Raw genomic sequence first — 24,585 nt, 5'->3', positions numbered from 1 at the left:
CTGCTACGGGCTGCTTCCTGGAGTAGGGGGGGGGGAGGAGGGAAAGGGGTGTGTGGGGGGGAATTGATTGATTGGCAGTTGAGAAGCGGGCTTAAATAGCCGGAGCTGAACCCCGGCAAGCACAACTAGACGAGTACACACGCCCAACCACTGCACTATTTACAAGAAAATCACCACACTGAAAATATAAAATACAATTAGTTCAGAAAACAATATTTACTGTAAGGCCCCAAGTGGCCAACCCGACTTTGTGTCCACACGACGACTAAGAGAACAGCCAACTGTTCTCTGCGGAGGTCAACAACAGATAAAAACACTAGTTACTAGTACACACATTCAATGTCCACAAATTATGTAGCAGCTGATTTTCTATGATTTTGGCTACTTCTAAGGAGAGCAAGTGTGGGGAGTGTGTGGGGAGTGAGGAGTGTGTGGGAGTGTGTGTGGGGAGTGTGTGGGGAGTGAGGAGTGTGTGTGGGGAGTGTGTGGGGAGTGAGGAGTGTGTGTGGGGAGTGATCTCTGATATATCGTTCCATGTCTAAATTGCTTACCATTTGCCACTGTAGGATAGGGACTTATGATTTTGGGTGGATATCATAATTTTGACTTGATAAACTCTTGATATTGTTATGTGTCACTGTATCATTAGGTCTGCCCCCCCCCCCCCCCCCTCCCTTTGTCGTCTCCCATGTGTGTCATCGGGGACACCTGAAGCTCCCAAATTCTCCAGTATCAGACTGTTTAACATACTGTCAGTAAGCGATATCAAAAGAAGAAATCTCTCAGTAATGCAGAGTTTCCTGTCACATTGCTGTATATAATTTTAAGATCTCATTAAGACAGGATGGTGGCAGCATTAGTCATCTGTCTACACCTTTATCCTCCTACTCCTAATCCTCATTCCATCCTCTCCTCTTGTTCTGATCCCACATTTTCTATTCCTCTCCCTACTAACTTCCTCCCCTCTCCCTTCCCCCTTCTCTCTCTCTCATCCTCTTCCCTCATGCCTTACACGTCCTTCTCCCCACTGAGAAGTAAACAATCGCATCTTGTTCCTCCTTTAAAGTGATATCAAGCGGGTCCTTGAAAACGTACCGTCGGGTCCGTGGGAGAGTAGCGAGTACCACCTCACCCTTAACTGTAAATATGGGTTAGACGTTTTAAGGAAATATAATTAAGAACTTAAGGACACCAGAGTGTAAACCTACCGTGAGGTGAGGACCGTGAGGTGACCAGGGAGTACTGTGAGGATAGTGAGAGGTGACTAGGGAGGACGGTGAGGTAACCAGGGGAGTATTGTGAGAACAGTTCTCCCTGGGAGTAGGGACGGTGAGGTGATCGGGGAGTACTATGAGGACGGTGAGGTGATCAGGGAGTACTGTGAGGATAGTGAGAGGTGAGCAGGCAGTATAGTGCGCGTGAGAGGGGGGGACAATAGTCTGGGCATTCCCCGGAAAGCCGCTATCATCACGGTGGCGACAACAAGATACTAGGCTAGACTGCCACAACTCTCTCCCCCCCCCCCCCCACAACACTCCCCCAACCCCACAACACCCCCCAGCCCCATAACACCCCCCCCCCAGCCCCATAACACCCCCCCAACCCCACAACACCCCCCAACCCCACAACTCTCCCCCAACCCCCCTCCCTCAGTTGTCATAGCCTCACCAAAAACTCTCCACACATGTATAATTCTTCTCAGCCACTCGTTTTAAAAACAACTCATCGGAAAACAAACATTATAAGCGCTGAAGATGAACTGGTTTAGTAAGGCTGTTCAACACGTACTCCGAATCATAGTACTGTACTACGAATGATAGTACATTCGAGAAAAATACAAATTGACGTACTCAAAATCACAACAACTTGCACAATTAGCGATGTACCGTACCGTATTTTTTTTTTTTATATTCCTGGGTCTTCGGTTCGATTTCAAGTTATGAAATTGTGTAATAAGTTTAGATAAACTTGTTAAACCTCACTCCGTCGACGCCCCCCTGCCCCCACTCCGTCGACGCCCCCTGACCCCACTCCGTCGACGCCCCCTGACCCCCCTCCGTCGACGCCCCCTGATCCCCCTCCGTCTACACTCCCTGACCCCACTCCGTCGACGCCCCCTGACCCCAGGCCATCTTGGATAAGGAAGGAGAAGACCCCCAACAGGGTCTTCAACAACGGAGAACTGTGGCCGACTTTCTGGGAAGTGGCAGATGAGTGTTGGCGGCACACTCCTCTGGTCTGTCATCCTCGCTTTCCACCACCACACACACACACACACACAGGGGGGAGCCGGTGGCTGACTGGACGCGTGATCCTGTTGTCCCGGGTTCGATTCCCGGCGCTGGCGACAAACAATGGGCAGTTTCTTTCACCTTATGCCCCTGTTACCTAGCAGTAAATAGGTACCTGGGAGTTAGTCAGCTGTCACGGGCTGTTTCTTGGGGTGTGTGAAAAAAAAAAAAAAAAAAATAGTAGTTAGTAACAGTTGATTGACAGTTGAGAGGCGGGCCGAAAGAGCAGAGCTCAATCCCCGCAAGCATAACTAGGTGAGTACAATTAGGTGACTACAGGCCTAACTGGACCAGTTAGTCACTAGTCCAGTTAGCAGCTGTGATTGGGTGGTAGTATAACTACCTCCAAGGAATCCGCTTCAAGTGGTCATTACTGCCCACGTGTTGAACTTGTCCTGAACTTGTCCTCACCCTACATCTCAACTTTACAGTAGTGATACGATAGCCGGTTGGGGTCAGGCTTTAACATAAAATATGGGGTCAGATTCATGAAGTAGTTACGCAAGCACTTACGAACCTGGGGCCAGATTCACGAAGCAGTTACGCAAGTACTTACGAACGTGTACATCTTTCCTCAAATTTTGATGGCTTTGGTTATATTTATTAAACAGTTTACAAGCATGAAAACTTCCCAATCAACTGCTGTTATTGTGATAAACAGCCTCCTGGTGCTTCGGAGCTCATTAACTGTTTAATAATTGTAAACAAAGCCGCCAAAGATTGAGGAAAGATAGACAGGTTCGTAAGTGCTTGCGTAACTGCTCCATGAATCTGGTCCCAGGTTCGTAAGTGCTTGCGTAACTGCTTCGTGAATCTTACCCCTTATGTCTACAAGGAGAGTGTTGAAGTCTTGGGCTCTTCTTGCTGGTTAATGTTTTGAATAGTTCGCTATAGAAGGGAAATTGGTCTTTAATTTTCGGCTTAGTGATCAAACTGACAGTGGCAGGTCTGGGGCATGTAGGGAGCAGTTCAGATACAAGTGCCGCATTTAACATTCGTGTATATTGGTGGACTGCTATCACTAGGCCAGTTAATACTAATTTGTAAAATTTGCTAATAGCCCAGTGCCTTGTGTGGAGTGAAGTGGCACTCACTCATGCTGCATGGGTAACAGCTTCTCCTCCATATCAACCCACCCTGGCTTTGTGCCCTGGAGAGGCCACTCCAGAGCGACAACCAGAGCGCAACTCCACAGTTTCCTGAGACTGATGGATGCCTACTACTATTACTCATGCAAATGTCTGTCTACTGGGAGTCACCTGTCTGTCGCTGTCACAGGTGGTCGAGGACCGGGCCGCGGGGACACTAAAGCCCCGAAATCATCTCAAGATAGTCACTGACTTAAATGAGAACCACAATGTCTCTCTGACGGGACAAAAGTCGACATTTTCATCAGCGTTTATTCGAATATTTTGTCCAATACTTTCTGAATTCTTGTTCAGATTCTGCCTTGATAAAACGTATTTCTTACTCGCCTAGTTGTGCTTGACGGGGTTGAGCTCTAGCTCTTGTCCCGCTTGTCAATCTGTCAATCAACTGGTGTACAGATTCTTGAGCCTATTGGGCTCCAAGACTATCCTGATGTTTGTTTGATGTGAGGTGTTTCCTCAGGCTCAAGGCGGAACGTGGGAGGAGGAAGAGGGGGGGGGGAGGAGAGTCATAGGTGAAGGGAAGTATAGAAGTGGGAAATACAGTGAGAGGTATGAAAGCAGGCGGGCTGTCCGCCTTGCTGACACCATGTGTGGGTGTTGGCAGCTAAGCTAAGCTGGCTCCCTCTTGTCAGGGAGCTGTGAGTGTGTGAGAGGTTCTTCACATGTGTTTCACCATATATGGATGTCTATACATGAATACTGTGTAGCATTCATATATACACACTCCGATGCTTCCACACATGTTGTTCTGTTTAAGGCTCTTTATTATTATTGTTTACGAGTTATTCATACATACACCTATACATATATACCCGAATACATATGCATACACACATACATACTCAATATTTCCAATTATTGGGGGAAGGATTTCTGGTCAGTATTTCATCTGGGAATTATGTACTGTGGGGCGGGGTTAGCATCTAGTAAATCGCGGCTCTTGGGCCACCAGCTGTGGGAGCGGGGCGTCTCATCTTGCGCCACCAGCTGTGGGAGTGGGGCGTCTCATCTTGCGCCACCAGCTGTGGGAGTGGGGCGTCTCATCTTGGGCCACCAGCTGTGGGAGCGGGGCGTCTCATCTTGCGCCACCAGCTATGGGAGTGGGGCGTCTCATCTTGGGCCACCAGCTGTGGGAGTGGGGCGTCTCATCTTGGGCCACCAGCTGTGGGAGTGGGGCGTCTCATCTTGGGCCACCAGCTGTGGGAGTGGGGCGTCTCATCTTGAGCCACCAACTGTGGGAGTGGGTCGTCTCATCTTGGGCCACCAACTGTGGGAGTGGGGCGTCTCATCTTGGGCCACCAGCTGTGGGAGTGGGGCGTCTCATCTTGGGCCACCAGCTGTGGGAGTGGGGCGTCTCATCTTGGAGTAATCTTTCTAACATTGGCTCCTCTTAACATAACGATGGTGTTCCACACCCTGATGGCTTGGTGCTGCAGTCTGATGTTTAGTGGCTGTATGTTCAGGAGTTCATGGAGCTCCTGGATTGTCTGATCATATGGTGGACGGTGTTTTGCTGCTCTCCTTAGCGCCTTATTTTGCACTGCTTGCAGTTTCTGCATGTTAGTTTTCTTTATGGTGTGTAGTGGTACTGGGGGATACTCTAGATGCGGCCGAACTAGAGCCTTATATAGGTGGATCTGAATGTTTGTATTGTAATTTTCCTAAAGCTGATTTGGCTCTGTTTAGTCGGTCCCTTACATGAATTTGTATCCCTGTTCTATTTATCATAAGTCCCAGTATTCTGCCTACCTCCGCATATTGGATCGGATGGTTGTTAAGGATGATGGGGTCCGGGTTTCTTTTCGCAATGTGTATTATCTGAAACTTTTGTTTGTTGGTGCTAATTTTCCATTGCTTCTCAAAGTTGTTTATGAGTTCAATTGCTGCCTTGGTCTTGTCGGCTAGTAGCGGCTTTGATTGGCCCGGTTGGCATATTATTTGGGTGACATCGTCAGTGTATGTGACGTTTGTGACGTTTTGGCAGTTCTTGAAACTCCAAGAATGATGGTCATGACTTCATTTTGAATGCTTTCAAGCCTTTTCATATCGCTTTGGGAGTAGGTGCACAGAACTGGTGCGGCATAGTCTATGACGGAGCGCACATAGGCTGTGTACATCATTTTAAGCACGGCAATAGAGGCTCTATGTCCATTCCAGGTCATAGCTTTCAGTGCCCTGAGTCGACTTTTGCATGTTCCTATGAGGTAGTTGAGCTCCTCTTTCTTCCCCTTGTTAGAGCCGACAGTGACGCCAAGGTACCGATAGTGGTCAACCCATTCAAGTGTTACACCATTAATTTGCAGTTCTTCATTTGCTCCCCGCTTGTGATGGGAGTATGCTTTTGTCTTGTTTGTGGAGAGTGAAACAGAGTTCAATACATTTCCTTCCAAGTAGTTCAATAGACTGTTCAATTTTTCCCAAGGTGGGAGCTTGTATTAGGACATCATCTGCATATCCCACTTGTTGTGTTCCTTCCGGAAAATCAATATTTGCAATGGCGTTCATAAGTACATTGAATAGTGTGGGGCTTAAGACTCCGCCTTGGGGGGTCCCGAGTTCCATATTCATTGTTCTGGAGACTGCTCCATTGAAGCAAACCTTGGCTTTCCTTCCTATGAGGTAGTCTTCAACCCATTTCATGAGTCTCCCCTTGACACCCATGCATGCAAGCTCGTCCAGGATCGCAATCCCCTGTGCTTTGTCGAAGGCTCCTTTGATGTCAGCAAATACAGAATACCTAGCCGTGTCATTAGCCAAGTAATTAACTATACAGTTTGCTGTATTCCGTCCTTTAACAAATCCATTGACCCCCTCCCCTAACCTGCCTACTTTGTGCAACAGTCGGTTTAGCATGATCCTTTCAAGCATCTTGCAAGTGCATGACACGAGACTGATAGGTCTGTAATTACCAGGGTCATTAGGCTTCGGTATGGGAACAATTATTACGTGTTTCCATTGGGTTCCCCATATTCGTCATCACTAGACAGTGCTCTTGTTATCCTAATTCTTCTGTCATCATGTCGCAGGAGCTGTTCCTGCTTACGCCTGCAGGGAGAGAGGAGGAGGATGCTGCATCACTCCACTTGTGAATTAGTTCCTCAGCCTTACCCTGGGGGTCTTTGTGAGCCGCAGGCCGGGCTCTGCCCCCCTTAGCTACCTGAATTTTTGCCCACACTTGTCTTGCAGATGTTTCCCGTCCAATAGAACTAGTGAACTCAAGCCATTGTCTTTCCCGCTCTTTACTCTTCTCTTCCCTGGCTACTTGACACACAGTTTTAAACAACTCTTGGTTACTTTCAGTGGGATGTCTCCGGTACTCTCTACTCATGTCTCGCACATTTGCGTTAAGCATCTTTATGTAATCGTTCTCATACCATTTTATTTTCTTCCTCTGAGGGTTACTTCGCCCAGGCGTACGGCGCGGAACTCTTAGACAGCTCTCAATTTGGTGATTAAGGTCATCAACAAATGTGTCAATATCTTCTGGGATTTGGTATTCCGTGAACCAGTCACTCATCCTGTTTATGAAGTGCGGCCTCATATCTGGTCCGAGTGATAACCTTTTTCTTTTATTTTCCTGCTCTAACTGCTAGCTAGATACACCACATGTAGCTAGATACACCACATGTAGCTAGATACACCACATGTAGCTAGATACACCACATGTAGCTAGATACACCACATGTAGCTAGATACACCACATGTAGCTAGATACACCACATGTAGCTAGATACACCACATGTAGCTAGATACACCACATGTAGCTAGATACACCACATGTAGCTAGATACACCACATGTAGCTAGATACACCACATGTAGCTAGATACACCACATGTAGCTAGATACACCACATGTAGCTAGATACACCACATGTAGCTAGATACACCACATGTAGCTAGATACACCACATGTAGCTAGATACACCACATGTAGCTAGATACACCACATGTAGCTAGATACACCACATGTAGCTAGATACACCACATGTAGCTAGATACACCACATGTAGCTAGATACACCACATGTAGCTAGATACACCACATGTAGCTAGATACACCACATGTAGCTAGATACACCACATGTAGCTAGATACACCACATGTAGCTAGATACACCACATGTAGCTAGATACACCACATGTAGCTAGATACACCACATGTAGCTAGATACACCACATGTAGCTAGATACACCACATGTAGCTAGATACACCACATGTAGCTAGATACACCACATGTAGCTAGATACACCACATGTAGCTAGATACACCACATGTAGCTAGATACACCACATGTAGCTAGATACACCACATGTAGCTAGATACATGCCACATGTATTTCACATATATTCTGTGATCTAAATGTTCCGTGTAGTGAACATGTCGTATACATGTTAGGGTATTATAGCCGGTGTATCGGAGAGTTACTCACGTGAGTTAGGGCAGTATGAGGTGTAGCAGATGTTTGACAGATGCTAACACGGAAAGTCATGTTTAGGCAATAAGGTCCCCCCCCCCCCTGCTAGGTCTAACTGCTAGCAGTTAGACCTTGCAGTTGTGTTGTCTATAAAGCTGCAGAGAGTAGCAGTAAATGTCTTAGGGAGTCCTAGTTCAGATATCTTATATTTTAGGCCTATGTGCCACACTTTGTCGAAGGCTTTCGAGACGTCTCTAAGCACTATATTACACTGATCTTTTTCCAACACTGCATTGGCTATATGCTGGTAGATCAGGGCTATAGCTGTGTGGGCCCCTCTGCTATATGCTGGTAGATCAGGGCTATAGCTGTATGGGCCCCTCTGCTATATGCTGGTAGATCAGGGCTATAGCTGTATGGGCCCCTCTGCTATATGCTGGTAGATCAGGGCTATAGCTGTATGGGCCCCTCTGCTATATGCTGGTAGATCAGGGCTATAGCTGTATGGGCCCCTCTGCTATATGCTGGTAGATCAGGGCTATAGCTGTATGGGCCCCTCTGCTATATGCTGGTAGATCAGGGCTATAGCTGTATGGGCCCCTCTGCTATATGCTGGTAGATCAGGGCTATAGCTGTATGGGCCCCTCTGCTATATGCTGGTAGATCAGGGCTATAGCTGTATGGGCCCCTCTGCTATATGCTGGTAGATCAGGGCTATAGCTGTATGGGCCCCTCTGCTATATGCTGGTAGATCAGGGCTATAGCTGTATGGGCCCCTCTGCTATATGCTGGTAGATCAGGGCTATAGCTGTATGGGCCCCTCTGCTATATGCTGGTAGATCAGGGCTATAGCTGTATGGGCCCCTCTGCTATATGCTGGTAGATCAGGGCTATAGCTGTATGGGCCCCTCTGCTATATGCTGGTAGATCAGGACTATAGCTGTATGGGCCCCTCTGCGGTGTCTAAACCCATGCTGCCTGGTGTTATACTTCCCTTCCTCCTCCATGTACTTCACAAGTCTCTGATTGATTATTTTTTCGAATATTTTACCTGGTACTTCGAGGAGGGAAATTGGCCTGTAATTTTCAGTTTGGGTTGTGGGTTTTCCTGGCGTGGGGAGTAATCTTATTGTGGCATTCTTGAAGTATGTGGGGAATAGTCCAGATGCAAGAGCTGCATTTAATATACGTGTGTATTGATGGAGTACAATCACTGGTAGGTTGGATAATACCATCTTATATATCTTGCTGTTGCCCGGCGCCTTGTTTTGGTAATGGGTGGTGAAGGTATTGTGGTGGGGGATGGGGGAGTGTGGTGGGGGATGGGGGAGTGTGGTGGGGGATGGGAGAGTGTGGTGGGGGATGGGGGAGTGTGGTGGGGGATGGGGGAGTGTGGTGTGGGATGGGGGAGTGTGGTGGGGGATGGGGGAGTGTGGTGGGGGATGGGGGAGTGTGGTGGGGGATGGGGGAGTGTGGTGGGGGATGGGGGAGTGTGGTGGGGGATTGGGGAGTGTGGTGGGGGGTGGGGGTGTGTGGTGGAGGCTGGGGAGGGTGTACACCCCCCCCCCCCCCACGCCAAAACAGAAGACAATCCCCAAGTCGACAAGCCCACCGGGTCGTCCTCACAAACTATATCCTATAATCTAGACCCACGCAAGTCTATTTTTTTCCATTTTCTATTTTTTTGAATCATTAGTTGATAATGACAGAGTGAGCCACGGGGCCGACGACCCTGTATCGACCATCCGAGGGGAGGAGGAGGAGACGGGGCCGAGGGGAGGAGGAGGAGACGGGGCCGAGGGGCAAGAGGGGAGGGAGAAGGGGGAGACGAGGGGCGGGGGGGGGGGGGGGGGGACGTCCACACGGACAGCTTTTAACATTGCAGCGTTTTCTTTCACCATTTTTCAATCGAGCGTGGGAGGGAATATTTGGCCAGAACCCGGGACATCTTCTCCCATGTGGCCCGTGGCGGCGGCGGCAGCTCCCCACACCCACTAGGCTGCCGCCCTCGAGGCCAAAACCCAAACAGTTCACAGAGTTCATCACAGCAAATCCGCATTTGCCAACTATGGCTGTTTACTGCGTACACCTTTAAGCCGGAGACGTATTCATCAAGTTACTTGTGAGCCGCGGGATGAAGAGAGAGGCAAGCCACATCTTGAGTCAGGTGGGAACTAGGCCAGTGTGGGACAGACAACACTGGCCTAGTTCTGGCTCTTCAGTTCTAACACTGGCTCAATGTCGGCTGACAAGATGCCGCCACTCCTACACCTTCAGAGGGGTGGTGGTGTTCACGTCACAGGCTGCCACCACTTACTGCCAAGTGTGGCACCATAGTGAGAGCGTGGCGGCACTTGTCCTTCACACTACCCAACCCTCACGCCAGTAACGGTAAATATTATGCAAATAAACCGAATTACCTTTAAAGAGAAGCCTCAAAAGATACTTGGAAGTGAGAAGTGGTGTTGGTTGGGCAAGAGAACACACTGCCATGACAGAGTCAGTGTCATGTGGCTGCTAGTGGCTCATACAGTCCCCTTGTCCGCTAAATTTATCTTACCTCACCTGTTATGACTTTCCACCTCATTTTATGAGCCGTCACTCCATGGTCACATTCTTCATATGACTGTTGGAAGGTCCGTGTAGACCTCATCTGAATGTTGTCATTCCGTGACTGTCGCGGTGTTTGAGTCACTGCGAAAGGCAGACTTCACACCTCTAGGTCCACGTTCATCTGGAGTGTGTCGTTGATTCGGAAAACTGGAGACTCCTGACAATCTTCCACAACACCCCACTCTCCCCCACACATAATACACACACCACACTTATTTGAACACAGGGACGACACACCCACACTCACTCACTCACCCTTCGCTGTCACCATTGGTGAGGGTGTGGTCTGGGGCAGTCACGGCCGGGACGGTGTCAGAGACGGAACACGTACCATCCTGAGACGGCTCCATTGTCAGCGGTGTGTGCGAGCCTCCCAGACTACCACCACTCTCCCAGCCTCAACACTCTGCCCTCCACCTTTTCTGATAGACCGTGATAAGGCTCGTCCCCGAAGGTATAGTTAGGTTGTACAAGCAAGCTTACTATCTTGTGAGGAGCACAGGTGCCGTCCTGCTCTACACGGAGGGAGGCGGCGACGCTTACACTAATTGACCTTCTCTTCGTCTCTGCGGAGGCAAACAAAATTGTTTGTTAAAATATTGAGAAATGTGCAGAGTTGTGCAAAGACGGTGCTGGGTGCTGAGAGCGTGGCCTTACAAGCAGTGTGAAGATGAGTGGGGAGCACGCCTCGCAGTATAATATCCTGCCTTAACCTCTACTGGCTCCCATCTCTCGTGGGCCCGTCGCCTCCCTCCCACCCCACACCCACGGTGCACGTGGTCGCTACCGCTGGCCGCTGCCACCACCACCAGGACGCTGGCCGCTGCCACCACCACCAGGACGCTGGCCGCTGCCACCACCACCACCACCACAACCACCACCAGGACGCTGGCCGCTGCCACCACCACCACCAGGACGCTGGCCGCTGCCACCACCACCACCAGGACGCTGGCCGCTGCCACCACCACCACCAGGACGCTGGCCGCTGCCACCACCACCAGGACGCTGGCCGCTGCCACCACCACCAGGACGCTGGCCGCTGCCACCACCACCACCACCACCACCACCACCAGGACGCTGGCCGCTGCCACCACCACCAGGACGCTGGCCGCTGCCACCACCACCACCACCACCACCACCACCAGGACGCTGGCCGCTGCCACCACCACCACCAGGACGCTGGCCGCTGCCACCACCACCACCACCACCAGGACGCTGGCCGCTGCCACCACCACCACCACCAGGACGCTGGCCGCTGCCACCACCACCACCAGGACGCTGGCCGCTGCCACCACCACCACCACCAGGACGCTGGCCACTGCCACCACCAGGACGCTGGCCGCTGCCACCACCAGGGCGCTGCCACCACCACCAGGACGCTGGCCGCTGCCACCACCAGGACGCTGGCCGCTGCCACCACCAGGGCGCTGCCACCACCACCAGGACGCTGGCCACTGCCACCACCACCACCACCAGGACGCTGGCCACTGCCACCACCAGGACGCTGGCCGCTGCCACCACCAGGGCGCTGCCACCACCACCAGGACGCTGGCCGCTGCCACCACCACCAGGGTGTCGGGACGTTGGCCACCACCTTTCTTTCACCCAGAACTGTGCAAGAACTCTTTAAATAAGAACGAATGTTTCAACGCAGAATGTCCAGCTTTTCATATAAAAGGCACCAAGCGAATAAGACCGACAAACTGCCTCAATGAAAGCAGCCACAACACTATTTACCAGGATGATTTTTTAGCAAGAGGAGGAGGAGAAGAATGGCTAAAAATGTCCAGACTCTACCACCAACTTGGTCAAATGCTAGAGAGGACGCAAACACAGTGGCCTCCTTACCAGAGCCTTAGATATTAACACCAAGTAAAGCATCCAGCAACCCGTTCTCGCACAAGATAGCACATATATGACTTATTGCTTATAGTCACTATTTCGCTTATTTGTCTTAAACCAGCAGACTTAAACTTTAACCGTAAAACCAACTAGGAAGGAGAACACGCTGGACCTCATTTTCACTAATAATGATGAATTGATCAGGAACATAATGATTACAAATACCCGTTACTCAGATCAATTTAATTGACGTTCTGACAAGCATGAGTAGAAGACCTGCAAAACCAGTCCCGATTCCCAGTGGAGGAGATTTCAGCAAACTCGACTTCTACAATAAACTGAGAGCAAATAAACCGAGACTTCACAGAAATAAACTGGGAAGAACAGCTAGAAAATGCACACCTGAACCAGTGCCTGGAAAAAATAAGCTCAGTAGCACTAGAAATATGTTCAAACCGCATACCCCTAAGAAAAAAGAGAGAGAGATGCAGATTGGAACGGGAACGTCGTTCCCTATATAGGCGAAGAAAGTGAATCGCTGAACAACTTGAGAGTCGCACCCTATCTCAAGAACGGCGAAGAAGGTTAGGTAGAGAAATAGAATCAACTGAACTCAAGCTACAAGAATCATACAAAACCCAAGAGAGGCAAAGAGAGCAAAAGGCCATCAGTGAAATAGAGAGAAATCCGAAATATTTTTTCTCCTATGCAAAATCAAGATAAAAAAACACATCTAGTATCGGGCCCCTGCGAAAGGGAGATGGAACTTTCACCGATGACAACAAAGAAATGAGCGAGCTACTGAGGAAGAATTGAATGATGAATTTTTAATGATTTTTTAAATGATTTTTCAAATGAATTTTTCATGGATATGATACCAACATGAAGTCATATATCAGACGTCACCCTATCCCCACTGGAATTTGAAGAAGCCATAAACAGTATGCCTATGCTCTCTGCACCAGGCCCGGATTCTTGGGACTCCATATTCATCAAGAACTGTAAAAAAATCACTTTCACACGCCCTTCACATTGTGGAGACAAAGCCTAGATACTGGCGTTATCCCTGATATACTAAAAACAGCAGAGATATCACCACTTCATAAAGGAGGAAATATTAACATCACACATCATAAAAATCTCAGGGAGTGCGCCAAGAAACATGGGATCACAAAATACATGGAATCACAGCATCTCCATAACCCCGGACAACATGGTTTCAGAACAGGGCGCTCTTGCCTGTCACAGTTACTGGACCACTATGATATGGTATTAGATGCCTGGTTGATACCTGGTTACCTGGTTGATGGGGTTCTGGGAGTTCTTCTACTTCCCAAGCCCAGCCCGAAGCCAGGCTTGACTTGTGAGAGTTTGGTCCACTAGGCTGTTGCTTGGAGCAGCCCGCAGGCCCACATACCTACCACAGCCCGGCTGGTCCAGAACTTCTTGAAGAAAACTATCTAGTTTTCTCCTGAAGATGTCCACGGTTGTTCCGGCAATATTTCTTATGCTCGCTGGGAGGACGTTGAACCGCGGACCTCTGATGTTTATACAGTGTTCTCTGATTGTGCCTATGGCACCTCAGCTCTTCACTGGTTCTATTCTACATTTTCTTCCATATCGTTCACTCCAGTACGTTGTTATTTTACTGTGTAGATTTGGGACCTGTCCCTCCAGTATTTTCCACGTGTATATTATTTGGTATCTCTCTCGTCTTCTCTCTAGTGAGTACATTTGGAGAGCTTTGAGACGATCCCAATAATTTAGGTGTTTTATCTCGTCTATGCGTGCCGTATATGTTCTCTGTATTCCCTCTATTTGAGCAATCTCTCCTGCTCTGAAGGGGGAAGTAAGTACTGAGCAGTACTCAAGACGGGACAACACAAGTGACTTGAAGAGTACAACCATTGTGATGGGATCCCTGGATTTGAAAGGTTTCGTAATCCATCCTGTCTGGCTGACGCAATATTTGCTTGGTTATGCTCCCTAAACGTTAGTAAGGTCGTCAGACATCATTATTCCCAAATCCTTGCCATGTTCTGTACTCTGTATTATGTTTAACGTCCCCAATTTTTACCGTACCTGAGTACCTGGAAATTATCACAGTTAAACATGTTATTCTCTGTTGCCCAGTCGAAAACTTTATTAATATCTGCTTGTAGTTTTTCACAGGGAGCGGAAGAGGGAGGGAGAGAGCTGAAGAGAGTGGGATAGGGTGGGAGAGGTCGGGAGGGTGCAGGAGAGGGCGCGGGGTACACTAGGTTACACACCACAGATAAGATAACCACTACACAAGTCAGGAGACAGCGTGGTCAGAGCTCCGTCAGTGGTAAGCAACACTACACAATGTTAACACAAATTTACCAATACTGACATTTGCTATTTAACACAACTAAATGCACGTTGACACGTCTAAGATGAAGAGCCGGTCGGCCGAGCGGACAGCACGCTGGACTTGTGATCCTGTGGTCCTGGGTTCGATCTCAGAAACCGGCGAGAAACAACGGGCAGTTTCTTTCACCCTGATGCCCCTGTTCACCTAGCAGTAAACAGGTACCTGGGAGACAGCTTCTACGGGCTGCTTCTTGGGGGATGTGTAACAAAAAGGAGGCCTGGTCGAGGACCGGGCCGTGGGGACGCTAAGCCCCGAAATCATCTCAAGATAATCTCAAGATGGTGTTCTTGAGGATATCCTTATAATGCCCACAGAGTTTGTCTCCTCAGACATGGCTCTTTACGACTACCCAGCGCGCAGAGCTACGACGAAGCAGTTACGCATGCACTTACGAACCTGGGGCCAGATTCACGAAGCTGTTACGCATGCACTTACGAAACTGGACCAGATTCACGAAACTGTTACGCAAGTACTTACGAACCTATGATCAGATTCACTTAGCTGTTACGCAAGTACTTACGAACCTATGACCAGATTCACGAAGCTGTTACGCAAGCACTTACGAACGTGTACATCTTTCCTCAATCTTTGACTGCCTTGGTTACATTTATTAAACAGTTTACATGCATGAAAACTTGCTAATCAACTGTTGTTATTGTTAAAAACAGTCTCCTGGTGCTTCGGAGCTCATTAACTGTTTAATAAATATAACCAAAGCCGTCAAAGATTGAGGAAAGCTGTACAGGTTCGTAAGTGCTTGCGTAACAGCTTCGTGACTCTGGCCCCTGGCCCCAGAAGCGGCCGGAACACCACACACCCGTCACTAGTAAACACAACACCAAGTCCCAGACTGGCAGAACATTATTATGATATGGAAGAACAGCTGTTACTGAGCTCCTTGTCGCGGGGCGAAGGTTAGGCCGGACGCCAGTTTGTCCTGCCAAATGTATGCAAGGAATTCCCGGCTGGGTGAACATTGTTGGGCCCTGCCACCACCACCACCACCACCACCGGGGCCCTCTACCACCACCACCACCACCACCGGGGCCCTCTACCACCACCACCACCACCACCGGGGCCCTCTACCACCACCGGGGCCCTCTACCACCACCACCGGGGCCCTGCCTGTACCACCACCACCACCACCGGGGCCCTTTACCACCACCACCACCACCACCACCGGGGCCCTCTACCACCACCACCACCACCACCACCGGGGCCCTCTACCACCACCACCACCACCACCGGGGCCCTGCCTGTACCACCACCACCGGGGCCCTCTACCTCCACCACTACCACCGGGGTCCTCAAGCACAACCACCACCGGGGCCCTCTAGCACAACCACCACCGGGGTCCTCTAGCACAACCACCACCGGGGTCCTCTAGCACAACCACCACCGGGGTCCTCAAGCACAACCACCACCGGGGCCCTCTAGCACAACCACCACCGGGGTCCTCTAGCACAACCACCACCGGGGTCCTCTAGCACAACCACCACCGGGGTCCTCTAGCACAACCACCACCGGGGTCCTCTAGCACAACCACCACCGGGGTCCTCTAGCACAACCACCACCGGGGTCCTCTAGCACAACCACCACCGGGGCCCTCAAGCACAACCACCACCGGGGCCCTCTACCTCCACCACTACCACCGGGGCCCTCAAGCACAACCACCACCGGGGTCCTCAAGCACAACCACCACCGGGGCCCTCAAGCACAACCACCACCGGGGTCCTCAAGCACAACCACCACCGGGGCCCTCAAGCACAACCACCACCGGGGTCCTCAAGCACAACCACCACCGGGGTCCTCAAGCACAACCACCACCGGGGCCCTCAAGCACAACCACCACCGGGGTCCTCAAGCACAACCACCACCGGGGCCCTCTAGCACAACCACAGACAGGGGGCGCCCCCCCCAGCAAAAGGTAACACGCCATGACTTCACAGAACTTCCCCACATACTTCAAGAATGCCACAATAAGATTACTCCCCAAGCCAGGTAAACCCCCAACCCAAACTGAAAATTACAGGCCAATTTTCCTCCTCGAAGTACCTGGCAAAATATTCGAAAAAATAATCAATCAGAGACTTGTGAAGTACATGGAAGAGGAAGGGAAGTATAACACCAGGCATCATGGGTTTAGACACCGCAGAGGGGCCCATACAGCTATAGCCCTGATCTACCAGCATATAGCAGAGGGGCCCATACAGCTATAGCCCTGATCTACCAGCATATAGCAGAGGGGCCCATACAGCTATAGCCCTGATCTACCAGCATATAGCAGAGGGGCCCATACAGCTATAGCCCTGATCTACCAGCATATAGCAGAGGGGCCCATACAGCTATAGCCCTGATCTACCAGCATATAGCAGAGGGGCCCATACAGCTATAGCCCTGATCTACCAGCATATAGCAGAGGGGCCCATACAGCTATAGCCCTAATCTACCAGCATATAGCAGAGGGGCCCATACAGCTATAGCCCTGATCTACCAGCATATAGCAGAGGGGCCCATACAGCTATAGCTCTGATCTACAGGGCTATGATAGCCAACGCAGTGTCGAAAAAAGATCAGTGTAATTTAGTGCTTAGAGATGTTTTGAAAGCCTTCGACAAAGTATGGCACACAGGCCTAAAATATAAGATATCTGAGCTAGGACTTCCCGAGAGATTTACTGCTACTCTCTGCTGCTTTATAGACAACACAACTGCTAGACTTAATATCAGCAGCTACTTGGGTGACGTAATAGAACTGAAAAGTGGAGTACCACAAGGAAGCTGCCTCTCCCCCACTCTATTCAACATATATACAGCTGACCTACCCCAACCCCAACATGGAGAATACATCACATACACTGACGATGTCACCCAAATAATATGCCATCCGGGACCATCAAAGCCGCTACTAGCCGACAAGACCAAGGCAGCAATTGAACTCGTAAACAACTTTGAGAAGCAATAGAAAATTAGCACCAACAAAAGTTTCATATAATACACATTGCGAAAAGAAACCCGGACCCCATTATCCTTGACAACCAGCCAATCCAATATGCGGAGGTAGGCAGAATACTGGGACTTTGTAGGCAGAATACTCTGCTACTCGGAACAAGTTCCAAGTAGCACAGGCTATGGTGAGCCCGTAGCGGACTTACCTGGCACAGGAGCGGTGCTGCACTTTGAATTGTGCGTTTCCATTTACAGTTTCATCATTATATATTAACGGGGTCGGGTGGAGGGCGTGGGCCCCGCCTGCAAGCCCCGTCAAGCCCCCCAACACGCCCCGCCCATCTCAACCTTTCACTAATTCAATCCCAATTTTCACACACAATCCCAACTTCCTCGTTTTCTTAAAAAGTTGCCGCGCGCCCTTTGACAGTGTTCTAAGATGGTATCATTTAGCTTGGAGTTGAGGGTGGGGGGGTGGGGGTGAGGGTGAGGGGTGGGGGATGGGGCGAGGGGTGGGGGTGGGGTGAGGGTGGGATGGATAGTCCAGGAGTTCCATGAACTCCTGAACATACAGCCACTAAGCATCAGACTGCAGCACCAAGCCATCATGGTGTGGAACACCATCGAAATGTTAGAGGACCCAATGTTAGAAAGATTACTCCAAGATGAGACGCCCCGCTCCCACAGCTGGTGGCCCAAGATGAGACGCCCCGCTCCCACAGCTGGTGGCCCAAGATGAGACGCCCCACTCCCACAGCTGGTGGCCCAAGAGCCGCGATTTTGTACATGCAAACCCCGCCCCACAGTGACCAGAAATCCTTCCCCCAATAATTGGAAAAATTGAGTAAGTATGTGTGCATGTATGTGTATATATATGCATATGTATATAAGTATATATATGTATGCGTATGTATAACTCAATAAACAATAATAATAAAGAGCCTTAAACAGAACAACATGTGTGGAAGCATCAGTGTGTATATATGAATGCTACACAGTATTCATCTATAGACATCCATATATGGTGGAACACATGTGAAGAACCTCTCACACACTCACAGCTCCCTGACAAGAGGGAGCCAGCTTAGCTTAGCTGCCAACACCCACACATGGTGTCAGCAAGGCGGACAGCCCGCCTGCTTTCATACCTCTCACTGTATTTCCCACTTCTATACTTCCCTTTACCTATGCCTCTCCACCTTTACTAACAAAACAAAACAAAAAGGGAGAGAAAGAGTGTGAAGGGGAGATGGAGAGGTGGCAGGATGAAGGGTGAGGAGAGAGGTTGGGGTGAGGGGTGAGGGAAGGGGTTACGAGCGATGGGACGGAGTTGGGGTGTGTTGTAGGTTAGGTTAGGTTAGGATAATTGTGTGTAATAGTAGTAGGCAGCCATCAGTCTCAGGAGACTGTGGTGTTGCTCTCTGGTTGTCAGTCTGGAGTGGCCTCTCCAGGGCGCTAAGCCAGGGTAGGTTGATACTGAGGGAGAAGCTGTTACCCATGCAGCAGTTCCCCCCCCCCCTCCCCCTTCTCTCCACGGCGCTAAGCCAGGGTAGGTTGATACTGAGGGAGAAGCTGTTACCCATGCAGCAGATCCCCCCCCCCTCCCCCTTCTCTCCACGGCGCTAAGCCAGGGTAGGTTGATACTCAGGGAGAAGCTGTTACCCATGCAGCAGATCCCCCCCCCCCTCCCCCTTCTCTCCACGGCGCTAAGCCAGGGTAGGTTGATACTCAGGGAGAAGCTGTTACCCATGCAGCAGATCCCCCCCCCCCCCCCCCCCTTCTCTCCACGGCGCTAAGCCAGGGTAGGTTGATACTGAGGGAGAAGCTGTTACCCATGCAGCAGACCCCCCCCCTCCCCCTTCTCTCCACGGCGCCGAAAGTCTCCAATGGAAAGACAAACGCCAATACGATTGGTTCCGGCGCCGTCGCAGGAACTGTGAGCTTCGGGATTAACCTGGAAGTTGGTGAGAGAAGGCACAGGGACCCCACACCCGGAGACCGCCGTGGTCGGGGCCGGAGAACCACCCCAGCAAGGTCAAGGACGACCTCCTGAAGCGGAGCCTGGGGGGCCGCACGAGCCCCAGGAGGTGGACGACCCGGTCCCGCACCTACGGGTTCCTGACAGAGGTCGTCACGGCCCCCTTTCACCCGAGGCCCGCTTCCTTCATGACCCAGCAGGATGAAGAGTAATAATTATTAATTACAACAATTATCATCATAATTATTATAATAATTATAATAATAGAACTAATTATTTTGAGGTGAGGACACCTGCTTGATGGGATTCTGGGAGTTCTACTTTTCCAAGTGGGAGACACAACTCTGGGGGTTCTACTTTTCCAAGTGGGAGACACAACTCTTGGAGTTCTACTTTTGACTTATGAGAGTTTGGTCCACCAGGCTGTTGCTTGGAGCGGCCCGCAGGCCCACATATTCAAGGCACTCCTTGAAGCAAATGATCTAGTTTTCTCTTGAAGATGTCCACGGTTGTTCCGGCAATATTCCTTATGCTTGCTGGGAGGGTGTTGAACAACCGTAGACCTCTGATGTTTATACAGTGTTCTCTGATTGGCATGAGGTACCTGGAGCTTTGCAATTACTTTATTCACTCTCGTATTCTTGTAGATATCCTCACAGTGTACCCAAAATTTGCCAGTGCAGGCTATTAAACACATGGCCCTGTATGACTAACCATCCTGCGAGATGGGGACTTGTATTACCACTGCTACCTTATTCAATCTTGTGTTGTTGATATCCTCAAAATGCATCCGGAGTCTGCCAGTGCAGACTGCTTATCACATGCCTCTGTATGACTAACCATCCTGTGTGATGGGATTTTTTAGCATCACCTAGTTAGCTTTTTTGACACACTGTACTCCACTTCATATAGTCTAGGGTAGCTGCACTAATCCATATGTACCTCATGTGTTAATAAAAAAAAAAACTGTGCCTATGGCACCCATGCTCTTCACTGTTTCTATTCTTCATTTTCTTCCATATCGTGTGGAATTCCCAGGATTTGACCCCCCATCCAACACAGGATGGGGTGTGAGGATGGGGTGTGAGTGTAGGGTGAGGCAGGAGCAGCCAGCCAACGCTGCGCACAAGGGGCTTCACTTGTCACATGACCCAAGACGTAATCAAACATGGTGGACCACCTCCTCGCCTCCTAGCTAATTTACCGCTCCCACACCTCCGCTCTTCCCTCTAATTTGTTCACCAGCAAAAACTTCACAGGTTTTCCGTCGCTTCCCTCCACCTGTACACCTCCCTCCCTCCCTCCACCTGTACACCTCCCTCCCTCCACCTGTACACCTCCCTCCCTCCACCTGTACACCTCCCTCCCTCCACCTGTACACCTCCCTCCCCCCACCTGTACACCTTCCTCCCTCCACCTGTACACCTGGTTAATACCTGGTTGATGGGGTTCTGGGAGTTGTTCTACTCCCCAAGCCCGGCCCGAGGCCAGGCTTGACTTGTGAGAGCTTGGTCCACCAGGCTCCCTCCCTTGTCACTCCCTCCCTTGTCACACCTCCCTCCCTCCCTCCACCTGTACACCTGCCTCCCTCCCTCCCTCCACCTGTACACCTCCCTCCCTCCACCTGTACACCTGCCTCCCTCCCTCCCTCCACCTGTACACCTGCCTCCCTCCCTCCCTCCCTCCACCTGTACACATAGCTCTGCTCTAGCTCTGCTCCGGCGCCACCAACACCCAGCTCTGCTCCGGCGCCACCAACACCCAGCTCTGCTCCGGCGCCACCAACACCCAGCTCTGCTCCGGCGCCACCAACACAGCCTTCTGTGTCAGCGCGCGGTGACACATTAACAGTTGAGAGGCGGGCCGAAAGAGCAGCGCTCAACCCCCGCAAGCACAACTAGGTGAATACACACACACCCACACACACACACACACACACACACACACACACACACACACACACACACACACACCCACACACACACCCACTCACACACACACACACCCACACACACACCCACACACACACACACACACCCACTCACACACACACACCCACACACACACCCACACACACACACACACACACACACCCACACACACACACACACACGCAACTTCACGGTAAGAAGGGGACAATTTTGAAGTATGTGGACAACACGAGTGAACACATTCCATAACAGCACCTGTATAACATTTTTGAAACAGGAGAACAGACGTGACCTTGTGTCATGACACACAAATGCGTTCAAAAGGAATTACTGGCACAGTAGGGAGTTGGATCTTCATCTTCCTAACGAACAGAACAGTGTAACAGTCAACACTGTAAAATCCGGATCATCTACTGTGAAGAGCTCAGTCCCCCAGGGTACTGTGAAGAGCTCAGTCCCCCAGGGTACTGTGAAGAGCTCAGTCCCCCAGGGTACTGTGAAGAGCTCAGTCCCCCAGGGTACTGTGAAGAGCTCAGTCCCCCAGGGTACTGTGAAGAGCTCAGTCCCCCAGGGTACTGTGAAGAGCTCAGTCCCCCAGGGTACTGTGAAGAGCTCAGTCCCCCAGGGTACTGTGAAGAGCTCAGTCCCCCAGGGTACTGTGAAGAGCTCAGTCCCCCAGGGTACTGTGAAGAGCTCAGTCCCCCAGGGTACTGTGAAGAGCTCAGTCCCCCAGGGTACTGTGAAGAGCTCAGTCCCCCAGGGTACTGTGAAGAGCTCAGTCCCCCAGGGTACTGTGAAGAGCTCAGTCCCCCAGGGTACTGTGCTTGCTCCAGTACTTTATCTCATCCTCATATCGGACATAGACAAGAACACAACCTATAGCACTATATCATCCTTTGCAGATGACACTAGGATCTTCATGAGAGTTGGCAACATAGAGGACACGGCAAACCTCCAATCAGACGTAGATCAGTTCATTCACTGGGTCGCAGAAAATAATATGGTATTCAATGGGGACAAGATTCCAGCTTCTGCACTAAACAAAAAAAATAAATAATTACTGAATCACAACATTGAAAGAATAAATCACAATCAAAGATCTGGGAATAATAATGTCGGAAGATCTTACTTTCAAAGAACACAATAAAGTAGCCGTCACGACTGCAAATAAAATGACAGTTTGGGTAACAAGGGGCCAGATTCACGAAAGTACTTACGCAAGTACTTACGATCCTGTACATCTTTTCTCAATCTTTGACGGCTTTGATTACATTTATTAAACAGTTTACAAGCATGAAAACTTGCCAATCAACTGTTGTTATTGTTATAAACAGCCGCCTGGTGCTTCGGAGCTCATTAACTGTTTAATAATTGTAAACAAAGCCGCCAAAGATTGAGAAAAGATGTACAGGTTCGTAAGTGCTTGCGTAAGTGCTTTCGTGAATCTGGCCCAAGGCCCTTCCAAACAAGGGCTGCAAGGGCCACACAGGTATATCAATGGTGATACTCTTCAAGACGCTAGTGCTCTCTAGGGTGGAATACTTTTACACACACTAACAGCCCCACTAACAGCCCCACTCAAAGCTGCAGAAACCGCTGACCTGGAGAGCATACATGAGATCTTTTACTGTAGTAATCCACTCAATATTTGGGACCACTTGAAATTTGTAAATCTGTATTCCCTATAGTGCAGGCGGAAGACTTACGTAATAATTAACACTTGGGAAAATATTAGGGGGAACTGATTTCAAATTTGAACACTGAAATATCACACGAGACCAGAAGGCATGACAGGACACTGTGAGGGAACTCCATCCACATGAAGGGCCCGAGACTGTTCAACACTCCCGCTACACACAAGGGACAGAACTAACAGAACTCTCATGGTGTTCATGGGAGAACTTGATAATCGTCTCCAAAGGATACCTGATCAACCAGGCTGTGATTCATACGTCAACCAACAACCTGGTTGACCAGTCCAGCAACCAGGAGGCTTGGCCAGAGACCGGGCCCCACAGACGTTGATTCGTGGAACCAACACAAAGTAATCCCAAGGAATCTAACCTTCACAGGTATACCACCACCAGGCCACACAGGTATACCACCACCAGGCCACATTCGTATACCTCCACCACCAGGCCACACAGGTATACCTCCACCACCAGGCCACACAGGTATACCTCCACCACCAGGCCACACAGGTATACCACCACCACCACCAGGCCACACAGGTATACCACCACCACCAGGCCACACAGGTATACCACCACCAGGCCACACAGGTATACCACCACCAGGCCACACAGGTATACCACCACCACCAGGCCACACAGGTATACCACCACCACCAGGCCACACAGGTATACCACCACCAGGCCACACAGGTATACCACCACCAGGCCACACAGGTATACCACCACCACCAGGCCACACTGGTATACCACCATCACCACCAGGCCACACTGGTATACCACCACCACAGGTATACTCCACCACCAGGCCACACAGGTATACTCCACCACCAGGCCACACAGGTATACTCCTCCACCAGGCCACACAGGTATACCACCACCACCACCAGGCCACACAGGTATACCACCACCACCAGGCCACACAGGTATACCTCCACCACCAGGCCACACTGGTATACCTCCACCACCAGGCCACACTGGTATACCACCACCACCAGGCCACACAGGTATACCACCACCACCAGGCCGCACAGGTATACCACCACCACCAGGCCGCACAGGTATACCACCACCACCAGGCCACACAGGTATACCACCACCACCAGGCCACACTGGTATACCACCACCAGGCCACACAGGTATACCACCACAACCAGGCCACACTGGTATACCACCACCACCAGGCCACACAGGTATACCACCACCAGGCCACATAGGTATACCTCCACCACCAGGCCACACAGGTATACCACCACCAGGCCACACAGGTATACCACCACCAGGCCACACTGGTATACCACCACCAGGCCACACAGGTATACCACCACCAC

The 24,585-nt window shown here is 50.4% G+C and overlaps 1 protein-coding gene across 6 annotated transcripts in view; it reads right to left on the bottom strand.

Moving 5' to 3' along the window:
- Imp (IGF-II mRNA-binding protein) overlaps nucleotides 1-24,585 on the bottom strand; it is a 426,087-nt gene that overhangs the window by 55,180 nt on the left and 346,322 nt on the right. The window contains exon 2 of one of the 6 annotated variants that reach the window (XM_045763778.2): nucleotides 10,725-11,035. The exons of the other annotated variants lie outside the window; for them this stretch is intronic. Coding sequence (XP_045619734.1) covers nucleotides 10,725-10,819 — 95 coding nt within the window. The 5' untranslated portion in view covers nucleotides 10,820-11,035. The remainder of the gene's footprint in view (nucleotides 1-10,724; nucleotides 11,036-24,585) is intronic. 6 annotated transcript variants of the gene reach the window in all.

This window comes from Procambarus clarkii, chromosome 14 (genome assembly GCF_040958095.1).
Source record: "Procambarus clarkii isolate CNS0578487 chromosome 14, FALCON_Pclarkii_2.0, whole genome shotgun sequence".
NCBI lineage: Eukaryota > Metazoa > Arthropoda > Malacostraca > Decapoda > Cambaridae > Procambarus > Procambarus clarkii.
Note: the sequence above shows the minus strand (reverse complement) of the source record. Positions and strands in the feature narration are given on the sequence as shown.